The sequence below is a fragment of the Theobroma cacao genome, chromosome 6, assembly GCF_053813885.1.
Source record: "Theobroma cacao isolate CCN51 chromosome 6, ASM5381388v1, whole genome shotgun sequence".
Taxonomy (NCBI): domain Eukaryota; kingdom Viridiplantae; phylum Streptophyta; class Magnoliopsida; order Malvales; family Malvaceae; genus Theobroma; species Theobroma cacao.
In genome coordinates, this window is record NC_142644.1 from 3,509,225 (window position 1) to 3,521,843 (window position 12,619).

Sequence of the window (12,619 nt, forward strand, 5' to 3'; positions counted from 1 at the left end):
AGGTGGAAACAATCAATGAAGGCGAAAAGAGAGAAAAATGAGGAAAAGAGGACATACTTAAGCTGTAAAATCCTGCAAAATGTACACAACACAGGACAGCACTCACTCTCTCTCAAATGTTTCAAGCTTTTATTTATTGTTATTCAAGTAGGTACTTATTCTTCTTCTAATGTCATAAATTTGTTTTGTATATTCACTTAATTATGAAGTTGATTATTTTTGGTATCCATTCTTTTGCTTCCATTTTAACCTACTGCAGGTTCAACTATACATGTGCATTGACCAAGGCTAATCACAGTGATACTGGTTGATAGGTCAGAGGTCTTCCAACTCTCAAGCCAATGAATGAGCCAGTTTATGGCGGCGCACGCCTGTTTTACTTAGCAGTAGCTAGTAGCATGCTGACGTCCCGTTACTCCCTTGAGCCAGATAACTAAAGCAAGACTTGGCACAAACAAAAGCCAATGACACAGTAGCTAGATATATATAATATATATATAGATGAAACCTTAAAGCAGCTTACATAACAAATGAGTAAACAGAAAAGGAGACCATTAAATTAGATTATTGAAAAAAGAAAAGGTACCCACTCATGCAATTATCTATCGAATAATTACAGTTAATTATATCAGTTAAAACATTTCCTGGAAGAGAAGGGATGAGGGTTAGCCCCAACGAATTTTGGACAAAGGTAGAAGAAACCTGAAAAGAAAAGAATCTGACTTCGTATCTAATGTGTTATGATCTCTACACTGCCCTCAATACCTTCATTAGAGAAAATAGGCTTCCGCAGCAAGGTCAAGAAGCGGTGAAGGAATTGATTTTACTACTTACAAGAAATGGCAAATGCAGTTAGGACTATTAACCATAAATCCCGCTGGCGATCTTTAACTCCACTTTAATCTTGGGGGGAAAAAGAATTATCAATTTACATCTCTCAGCTAATTCCATAAACAACTTCACTACCTCAATCGTCTCCAATAGGAAGATTCAGATCTGGCAGCATAAAGGAAGCCTCACAACTTGCCACGTCCAGTACAGATACTTCTCTTTTGTTGCACCCAACACTAGAGGGTTGATAAGCTACTTCTCTTTGCTGGGATAACTCTGAAATAGTATTCTCTGGTTCAGGACAAGCCGTAGTTGTTTTGGTTGCCTGATGTGATTGATATTCAAGCTGTAGAGAGAAATTGGAGAAACAGTTAGGTCTTATTCAGCATCTCGCCTCCATATTTAGCTACTTGCAAATATAAAACAACTCAGAGAAGGAGATAGCACAGGTTCATTTTTTAACAATTAAGGACCCCTTACTGTCACTGCATCCTCATCAACATTATACAGCTAGAATCAAATAAAAATGATTTATCATATAAATATATGTATATAACTACAATTATTATCAGTATACACCATTAACACCATAGTTACCAGTGAATGTGGATGAACCCATAGTTGGAAGCATATGCAGAAATGCTGCTAACTTTACCAGCCAAGTATTTTGATTACAATTCTCCATACAAAATTATAATAACAGTAACATAGACCAACCAGCTGTCTTAAAACAGCATACATTCCACACACCAAAAAGCACAACTAAGAAATTCTATGCAAAACTCAAAAACATTCACAAGAAATGCGGGCCTCTCTAAATGAATATCAGCAAGATGCATACAAATCTTTTCTTAAGATCAAAAGCATTTTTTCTGCTATAGCACAAAAAATTACATTCAAAAGTACCATTCCATGAACATTAGACTCAAGTGACAAATTAACACTTGTGACAGATCATAAAAAAGTTCATTACTGTAAGACCATGAAGATTCAAGGGCCCAAATTTTGCTAGCAGACAATTGCAATGTCTATCTGGGACTTCTCTACACTAGCTGCTAATGCCATAGCATTACAACAGCTATAATTTGGATTATTATGCCAAATTTCAAAGAACCATAGATATCAAAATACAAATTTTCATTCAAAGTTTAATGAGTGCATTTCAGCCATGAAAATAAGCTCTGATCCTATTACAAGTTCACAAACCAAACACATAAGAAATAAATGAGATTGGTTGTTTTAGTCTAACTATAAAGAAATAAAACCATGCACTACAAGATAAACAAAGCGATTCTGAAATATTCATTATCCTATGAAGCTTAAATTTGTGGTATATACTGCAAACCATAAAGGAATTATAAGAAAATAAAATGCTGAACTGTGTTGAAGTATTGCCAATGAAGTTATGTAGACAAACTTTTGTCTGTCATCAGCATCCTCACTTATGTCCAACACAAAAAGGCATCCATGCAAAATGGCAAATGCACTAGCAGCCACACTTGCTGAAAGAGGAAGAGAACTCTTCACCTTTATTCTCTTAGAGCTCTCATTTGTGGCTTTCTCTTTCTCGAATTTGAGCTTTCTGCTCAAAGTTTCATTTGTGGCTCTCAGACTCTCAAATTTGAGTTTGACCATGTCTAATTCCTGCTCAATTAGCATAAAGTTAGATATTCCAAAATAGAAATATCCAACTATAAAGGGGGATAGGGAAGACTGTAAGTAGAAGTTAAAGAACCTACACTTTTCAAACTCTTATTTTCCTTTAAGTGCGAACTCATCTCCTCTTTAAGTTCAGGTAACGTCTGCATACAACCAGAATTTCAAACCATTATCAGAAATAAATATAGGAAAAGAAGATTCTAAGTGAACTTGTCCTCTTTGATAACACGTCCGCACATATAATTCAACTACATTAATCTATTTTCAAGCTATTAGAGTAGAACTTTGGTCTCCAAAGTTCCTGCTATTGCCATCAAGGCAAAAAATTAAATGCTAAATATGGTGACAATCAATTTGGAAAGCATTTAATACTAGAAATGACGTGATAAGACCGTAAAAACATGCTAAATTAGTCACACTCCACATGTCAATTTTCATACAATAATCTGAACAGGACAAATCTATTATGCAGTCAATTACGGTCCATAGAACAGTGGGTTAGAACTTAGAAGAATATATATATATATATATATACTAGACAACATCAATAAGGCCCCAAGCCTATTGTTCCATGCAATGTCTAGAAAGAGCAGGTCATAATGTTGAAAATCTTTACCTTTTTCCTTCTAGACCTCTTGGGGGGAGTTGTCTCGTTCGTAGCCGAAACCTGAATTATATCACACGTGGGGGAACATATAATAGTCAATAATCTTATTCCTTGTGAAATTTAATTATTTATACAAATTCGGGACGGGGAAACTTCTGTCCAAAAATCACAGGCGTAATGAAGATATGGGGACATATAAAACAATAGCGACTATTCTTGAAAACGTTGTTGTGAAACATTGAAAATCAAAGTCATTTTCAAGAAGAAAAGCCAAAAGTAGGCAAAGATGAAGGAAATATACCAGAAGAGGAACATTCCTACGAAAGTTCCCCCCACCCACCAAAAATACATTCCTAAAGCAAGTGGCAAGCGTTTACATTTATAAAAATACGACGTAGCAGCATGCCGCGGTTGTATAAGAAAAAACCAATAGCTTGCTGCCACTTCAATACCCCAAAAAGAGTCACATGGGATGCTCGTGACCGACTTTGCCCCTCTGGCCCTTTACCACGTGCATTCAAAACTTGACCCTTTCAAAACCATAAGAAGCCCACCCCCCACACACACAGTTCAAATGCAAAGGTAAGACCCCGCACAATCCCAAGTCCCCATCCCTAGACTTCGGTTGCTTCTTTATCCACACCTTTTCTTTAAATAAATAAATAAAAAGAGGATATGATTTTAAGGGTTTGGTAAAACCAATAACCAACAAGTCAGCTTATGCCATAAATTTGGTGACAAAGTGGTCCCCACTTCAATGAACTTATAACACAAAAGAGTCCTCCCAGTTTGCACCTAAAAAGGGCTTTTGTCTTCATTTTCCCACAGCCGGGTGTTTTTTCTTTTTTTTTTTTCAAGTCTCTCAATTCAATGGCTCCTACTTGAAACATTAATTTGACCGGAATTTCACCCTTTTTGGACCCAAAGCTCCCTCGACAGGCTGTCACTTGTGGGAATCACTGCCCAATCAATAAATGTTTTTTCCCCTACAAATATGGGACTTTGTTTTTGCGATCAAAGCTGTCATGCAGATCCAATGATGACACCTGAGATCTAAGAAGAAAATGCTGGGTGCGATCACACTGAATCATTCCCCTTTGATGAAAACACCCAAAAAGAACGCATCAAAGTGCATAGCCACTAACAACACTACACCAAACTACACGCAGACCTATTTTGCCACGAAAACACGCCACCGATAATTCGGGCCACCATATTATTTTTCTTGACCACGTTGCCCCTCCACAACTCCGAGGAGTTTGACCAATGTTGGGGAGAATTTCGTCATTTTAACGGAACCATTTAAGGTATTGACTCCGACAAGGAACTTCGATTTCGGGACACTAAGGACAGACAGTTGATGGGGAAAGCTGAAGACACCGGAATGACGAAAATGTCCATTAAGGGAAGGGTGTTCTAGTCTTTTTCAAAAGTAGATATGACACGCGGAGCTTTGTAATAGTAATGAAAGTGAAGGGAGAAGAAAACGTGACTGTCTATGCGTTGAATGGAAGTCACCACAATTTCTCTTCGAAGCATAAAAGAAATTCTAAAAAGATTATTTGAACAAAAAAGAAAAAAAAAAGGACAGTCATAAGTTTAAAAGTAAAGGGCATTTCAGTCAACGCAGTTTGAAGACAAAATCCCGTCCGGTGGCCGGAGAGCATGCCCGATCTGACGTTAACGTCCTTGGAGATGCACGAGAAATCCCCATGCAAAAAGGGCATAATCGTCCTTTAAAAAATCTTACACATAAAAAGAAAACAAAAACTCCGAAAAGAAATGAAGCCCTAAAACGGAAAATCGAGCTGACAATTGCCAAAACAAGAGTCACCTAAAACGACGCAAATTTCGCACTTTTCTAAGGGCAATTCCGTCAAAAACAAAAAAAAAACGGCGACTACAAGAAAAACCACCAAAATGAAAAAACCGAGTCAACGACACGACTCACTGAGTCGTAAAAAAGAAAAAAAAAGAGGTAACACGTAAACGAACCTTAGATCTAGCGTTACCAACCGGCTTTAAAGAAGGACGGCTAGACCCCTCGGAGCCGTCAGCACCGCCGCCTCCGCTAACCGATGTGCCACTGCTCCATGAAAGTGGAGTGGTGGGGCTGGCTCGTGCCGGCTCGCCTTTCTTCCTAAGCGCCTGCTTAGACCGACGTTGACGGACACTCCACTCGAGTTGCAAAGCGGGCGAGCCACAGTTGTTCTTCGCTGACTGATTCGGCGGAGGTGGCGGTGGCGGAGGCTCCGCTTGGGCGAGGCTCAGTAACACCTCAGCCACCAACATGTCATTGGTTATCGCTTCTTTGACCCACTCTTCTTCACTCATACTCCAACTTGGTTGAGTTTCCAACAAATAAAAAGCCAAAGGCAAAGAAAGAAAGAAAAGAAAGATGGTGGCGAAGAAGAGAACGAAAATAAATAGGGGGGTTTTGAATTTATATGTGAGAGAAAGAGAAGAGATGCTATGTTGACAATCTTCGCTTTTTTCAATTTTGTTATTTATTTATTTTCCCTTATTGGGGAGAAGGGGTTCGGTCTCAAAGTTGTGCGGATCGATTTTTTCTTCTTTTTCAGTTTCTTTTTCATCTTCCTCTATCCATCAAAAATTGTTTTTGAGGTGGGGCCAATCTGACACGTGGCAGGGACCGTCCAGTGCGCGAGGTTTTGTGCTTCATGTTTTAGATTAGTTGGGAGAGCGGGGGTAAGGGTCAAAGACTCAACCCCAAAGGCTTCAATGGTGGTCCCATGCACGCTCGTCTAAGGCGCGTGCAATGTGCTGCACCGCTCGCATGATTATTATTATTATTATTATTATTTTTAGGTTTATTCTAAAATTGTAGAGCCTAACTTAGGTAAAAGATGTATTTATATAAAGTGGTGGAGTATAAACTAGTTACCACATAAGGTACATACTTGTCCCTTTATTGATCGAAATTCGATGTAGTAATTGAAAATATCATTTATGGTAGCAGTAAATTAATCAATGTTGTGCCTCAGCCCACAGCTTCTTAGCTCCTTGCCTTTATATATACATACACCTACTCTTCTTTGGTAACTACCAAAAATACTCTAATTTTTAACTAGGATGATTACTCTAAAAAGAAATCTATTGTCCATAAATTATATTACCTTGGAAGAAAGCTTGTTATGTGTTGACTCACCTCGAATTATTTATGAGTATAATTAATCTTTTAAGGAGCATTTTGATTATTGAAACAATTAGGATGAATTGATAGTAGTGATTGAAACTACGGTCATCACTTTTTAATTTTATATTTTTATTTTAAATTAAATTATTGACGTAATTCATAATTTTATTATTTATTATTTATATAAAAATTTGAATCCATTAATATACATTACTCACAAGGTAATTTTTTAAAAAAAGAAAGAAATCCATTAATTTTTCTTATAACTTTATTTCTACATATCTTAGTTGCCAACTCCCTTTATAGGCACAAGAGGGCAGAGGTGGCCCTACATTGTAGAGAACTATCGCACTCACCTCAACGTAAGTCCTGTCATTTGCACTAAAAGTTCTAATTTGAAGCTTCTTTATTATTTTATTATGTGTTTTAAGTACAAAATAATTTTAAAAAAATTAAAATTACTTTAAACAATAAATTTTATAGTTATGGTCTCACTCTCCATTTATATTTTATGTGAAATGCATTGAATTTTTATTTTGAATTTTCAAAACATTTGAATTATTAAAGAGGTAATTTTGTAATAAAAAAAATTAAAAATAAGTGTTTTGATCATTCAAAAATGTGTTTGGCAATCATAAAAGCGCCTAAAAGATAAGAAGATATTTTTGCGATTGGCCCAAAAACTGCAATAACTAAATACTTTTTAAACCAAACCAACAAGCCTTTGCTATTAGGTTTATGACAAATTATTTTATGACACTTACTCTTATTTTGCCAAATTCCCTTCAAAAATATATCCTTACCGAATAATCAAATGATAAAGGTTGAAAGTGATATTAATTTCAAGATAAATTTTCTACCCTTCTATTTCGGTTAAAGAAACATATTATTGTTACTATTATTATTATTATTATTAAAAAATTATCCGAATTTTTTAATTGGAAAAATAGAAGAAGAAGAATGAAAGAAATGTGAGGGAGCAATTCTACGACCAAAGGCGCGCGTTTAATGGAAACCGTACCCGACAATGTTTTTAATCAGGAAGTTAAAGAGCTGTGCACTATCTTGTTCTGGTTGGATTGCCAATTTGTCACCCAATTCAGGGCTTGTCGAGGTTCCATTGGTCGGTATAAAACACGCTCTTTCTTCACGCGTGGAGACAGAATTCTTTCCTGCATTTAGTTCGTTATGTATGAAGAGCGTGACTGACTGCCAAACCCCACTCTCTCTGGTGCTCTGTTATCTCCCCACTTGTTAAAACCTTTGGCACGTGCCGACCACGTAGGATGGTTTTGGGCCGTGTGAGAAAATGAAAAAAAGGTTGGTAATAGTTAACGTGGCGTGAATCTGGGCTTGCTTGCATGGGAAGGGTATTTGGAATTTGGAATCTGGTGGGTTTTTATTGAAGAAAAACATCGTAAGATTGGAGGATGATGTACGGACATTAAACGGGGTGACGATCAACTGGGGCCACCACCAGTATGAGCTAGCCATCGAGATCATAGTCTAAAGGCTGAAATATGTAGATGTGAGTAAAATCAATTCAAATCAATTATTTATTCAAATTAAATATAATTTGAATAAAATAATTTAGTTTAATTGATTTATTGGATTAATTGATTCAAAATATTTAATTTAATTATTTTTTGATCAGTTCTCAGTTTTAAAATTTTTAGATCAATCTATTCAAAAAACTAAATTAATTTTTTATATATTTATATATATTAATATTAATATATATTTTTTATATATATTAAGAAGAATTGATAGTAAACTTAATCAATAATATACTTAAAATATATTATAGTATTATATGTACATATACAAATTATAATTATAGCAATTTAATATTTGTTATATATAATTATTTATAAATTTGTATTAATGTGAAATTATAAGTTATATATTTTAAATAATATAACTTATATGTTAATATTATAATATATGATAGTAAATATCCTACATATTAATATGTTATAATTATTACACTTTATTAATATTTCGTAATATAAAATGTTATGAATATATATAATTATATTATATATACATATATTTAATTTATATATAAACATTATTATAATTTATAATAAACTTTATTTATATGATTACACTTAATAACTTTACTAGCTATCACTTTAGATTTTATAATGTATTGTTTATTATTAGTTATTATTGTATAAACTTTGATAAAAAACATTATAACATATAAGTTATGTCATTGATTTCGTGTATATATATATATATATAATAAAGTCATATATTATATATACATATATTTAATTTATACATAAATACTACTATAACTTATAATAGACTTTATTTATATGATTACACTTAATAACTTTATTAGTTATCACCTTAGATTTTATAACATATTATTTATACTTAGTTATTATTTATATGAACTTCGATATAAAACATTTTAATATATAATTTGTATCATTTATTTTATATATATATAATAAAATAATATATTATATATACATATATTTAATTTATACATAAGCATTACTATAACTTATAATAAACTTTATTAATATGATTACATTTAATAAGTTTATTAACTATCACCTTAGATTTTATAACATATTGTTTATAATTAGTTATTATTTATACAAACTTTAATATAAAACATTATAACATATAAGTTATATCATTAATTTCATTTATATATAATTATGGATAAAGTTTATAAGTTTAATATTATAATTTGCAAAAACAGGTGATAAAATTTTGGTCCATTGGTCCAAAACTTGATCAACTAAACCAATTCTATGTTTGGTCAGTTTGCCTTTCTTTTATATTTGATCGGTTTTGGTTGATTTTTAAAAATGATTGGTCCATTTGGTCTTTAAGTATAGTGGACCAAATCACCCAATCCACCCATTTTCTCACCCCTAGCACCATGAATTAAAGGTGCCATTGCCACAAGATGGAACTACTCTTTCTAATTCTATAGCTCTCATTGTATCTTTTTTCAGAAAATCTAAATAAATTTATATATTTTTATATTAAGTTAAAAAAGTTCATATGACTAATGTTGGCTTAGTCAAAATACCACCAATCATTTTACACCAAGTAATATTAATATGGCATATTGACATATTATAATAGATAATAACATGTCATGTTAATATAGTATAACGACATGGCTATGTGCTATTTTGACTAATAACAATTAGTTAACTATTAGTCATAAGGACTTATTCGATTCAAAATAAAAATACTGAAATTTGATTGAATGCAATAGAAGAATAAGAATTTATTTAAATTTTCTTAAATAATTCAAGAGATTTTTGTTTTAGAAAAATTATGTCTTTTAATTTTTGAAAAATATTATATATTTGAATAAATTCACTTAATCAAAAAGTACAAAGTGGAATGCATTTAAAGGAATAAAGACGAGTTGAATGAAGTCATCTCGTATTGGCACTCCATTAGACAACCTTTATTAATCCAATGTAAAAGAGGTAACTCAAAGAACCAAAGATGTCATGTGTCATGGGTTGAAACTTAAACTCAATCTTATACGGTCTTAAACTTTGAAAATAAAACTTAAGTAGACCCATAAATCACGGGCATACATTCACAACCCAAAAGACATGCCTGATAGGTAGTAGAAGACCCATATTTATATACTAAAGACTTATCCCATCAATTAATAGTGTGGGATCCGTGACATTCTACCCCATCCAATTGTACAACGCTTTTATTGCATTGGTTCTTTAACCATAGAGAAAAGGGACTCTTACACTAGATTGGGTTAATCTTGACTTTTGTATCTCTCATGGGACCCCACATCAGTAAAGATCTAGGTATACTTTGATACCAACTATTATGGGTTGGAACTTAATCCCAATCTCATGCAACCTTAACTCTAAAAATAGAGCTTAAGTAAGTCCAACCCAAAAAACATACTTGATAGGAGGTGGAAAACCCATGTTTATATTCTTAAAACCTACTCCATCTCTTAATAATGTGAGATTCGTGACACCATGCACATTCACATTAGATGAAGATTAAAGATATAAAGTGTTGGGTAATCATTATTATTGGGCCAAGACCCAAAATGCAAAGAAATTAACATAAAACAACAAAGTGGCTCATTATTCTAAGAACAGATTTTCAACTTCAGCCTTTTAGACAAACATATATCAGTTTCTTAAAATAATTATTTATTGGCTTTGTCTACAATCAATTTTTTTTTTCTAAAAATTCAAGGTAAAAAATAAATATTTTAATAAAAAATTAATATTTGATGCATTAATAGTATATAACTTCTATACATTGTCAAGCCACCAAATCCTAACACCTCGTTAATGAGGTAAAAAGTTCCAAGAACTTAATAATAAATATTAAAAAGATTTTAATAATTAATTAAATAAAAACAAAATATTTTGATTTTTCTTAAACCTTTTTCACGTTCTTTTCTTGTTCTTCACCAAGCCATTCAAAATAATTTCTTGTTCTTCTTCTTCAAAATGATATAAAATTAGGTTTGGTAAAATTGTGCGACTTTAAGAGTAAGAGTATAATAAAAGATTTCAAGGTAATTTTTACTTATTGATTTTAGCTATATATTTTTTAAGAGAACCTTATATTTAATATAGGATTATAATGTGATAACCAACAATTCTTTTTTGGTTGTTGTTTGGGAGTTGTTTGGTTGTTAACTAATGTGGACCATTATGGGGTTGGAATGTTGATGGATTTTGTCTCATAAAATGTTCTTTCACTATTCATGGAATTGTAATTAGCCTTGATGAAACTTTTATGCCTAGTTCTTAGTTGTACATCATAAATTCCATATCTTTATGATCCTTGTATATGTTTGTTTAAAACCACCTACAGTCTTTTAGAAAGTTTTGACTTTGGATAAAGTAAGGTATTTAATTTATTTTATAATTCTATTTTTGTGTTCATCTAGGGCATAATTCCAGCCTAGTAAGCTGTCTTTTTTTTTTAATAGCCTAGCCTAGTTAGATGTTAGTTGCTATTTTTTTTGTCAAGAATAGAGGAGCAAGATTTGTTCAGGGAAAGCCTTGTTTTCTTTTAGCAAGAAAGTTTTATTGCTTTATTAAGTCTTAGAAGATGCACAAAAGAATTTACTTTAGAAGGAAGAAGAAAAGAACAAATTAAATTCTTTGCATTCTAAGAAGATTACATTAGTATACAATTTAAATCCAACTACAATTGAAAGAAAGAATAGAAAAGGCTATGACAATTCATACGATGGTGATGTCATTTTCGATATAATTTCTTTGCTATGCAGCTTAGTGTTTTGATATAAATATTACGGAGTTGATCGTGTTTATGGAATTCAAAATGGCTTTGTTTTTCCACCAATAGTTTGGGTAGACATTAAATTGCATTTGAATATGTTGACATTTTTAATCAGGATTCTTTGTTATGGCATATGATGATTGGTTTATTTGAAGTTTATTGGAATTTTATTTGTGCTATGCAAGCATGTTTTTTAAAGAAATTGTTATTTAAACTTTTGGAGAACTTATGAAGTTTAGATTGAAATTTTTGAACATGGAACGAACTTTGTGGTTCTTAGTGGAGATTGGGTTTAATTTTACTAAAAATATAATCTTAAATTTTTGTTACAAGTTCATAATGGCAACTCATGTTGATGAAGAATTCAATGTTGATGGGATCGATCGAGATTATGATTGTGAAAATATATTAGATTTGAGTGGGAAGAATCATGATGAACGTGAGAATGAAAGATTAAATAATCAAGAGTGTTTAGAGCCATTTGTTAGAATGGAATTTCAATCACTGGAAGAGGCTTTAGAGTATTATCCTAAGTATACAAAGCATGAAGGATTTGGAATTCGTAAGCATCGGATAACGAAATCTTGAAAAACTCAAGTGATCATTGGACAAGAATTTGTTTGTTCGAAAGAAGGTTATCATGCAAAAAAAATATATTGAGAGGGTAGATAGAATTCAAGTACCACTTAATGAGACAAGAGTTCGACGTAAAGCCATGATTTATGTTCCTAAAAAAGCTAAAGAGAAATGGTTAAATTTTAGATTCATAAGAGACCATACTCATGAGCTTGCTACTCTAAAAAGTGCTTAGTTTTACGTGTTCATAGAAAAAGGACAAGAACTCAACGGAATTAAATTGATGTGCTTAATGATTTAGGAATTCATCTTAGTAAAGTCATGTCTGTTTTAGCTAATGAATCATGTGGCATTGATATGGTTGGTTTAACTGAGTGTGATGTTCAAAATTATTTAAGTAATTCAAGAGAAAAATAGCTTGACAAGGGAAATAAGCAGTTAATGCTTACTTACTTTAAAGAATGTCGATCCAAGAATCTAAGAATTTTTTATGCAATACAAATGGA

At 32.4% G+C, this 12,619-nt stretch overlaps 1 protein-coding gene across 1 annotated transcript; it reads right to left on the reverse strand.

Annotated features, from left to right (window-relative positions):
* Window positions 1-535: 535 nt before the first annotated feature.
* Window positions 536-5,650, reverse strand: LOC18595377 (uncharacterized). The gene is made up of 5 exons (XM_007023294.3): window positions 5,093-5,650; window positions 3,107-3,157; window positions 2,571-2,633; window positions 2,359-2,475; window positions 536-1,177 (listed from the first exon to the last, which is right to left on the reverse strand). The coding sequence occupies exons 1-5, from the start codon at window positions 5,429-5,431 to the stop codon at window positions 968-970; spliced, it is 780 nt and encodes a 259-aa protein (XP_007023356.1). The 5' UTR covers window positions 5,432-5,650; the 3' UTR covers window positions 536-967.
* Between the last annotated feature and the right edge of the window lie 6,969 nt (window positions 5,651-12,619).

Excerpts from the sequence above, each read along its gene's own strand:
- LOC18595377 (XM_007023294.3), bottom strand. The coding sequence starts at position 5,431 with ATGAGTGAAGAAGAGTGGGTCAAAGAAGCGATAACCAATGACATGTTG. Across the intron at positions 2,634-3,106 it reads AGAGGTCTAGAAGGAAAAAG|ACGTTACCTGAACTTAAAGA; the intron begins GTAAAGATTTTC and ends GGTTGTATGCAG. Across the intron at positions 2,476-2,570 it reads AAAATAAGAGTTTGAAAAGT|GAATTAGACATGGTCAAACT; the intron begins GTAGGTTCTTTA and ends CTAATTGAGCAG.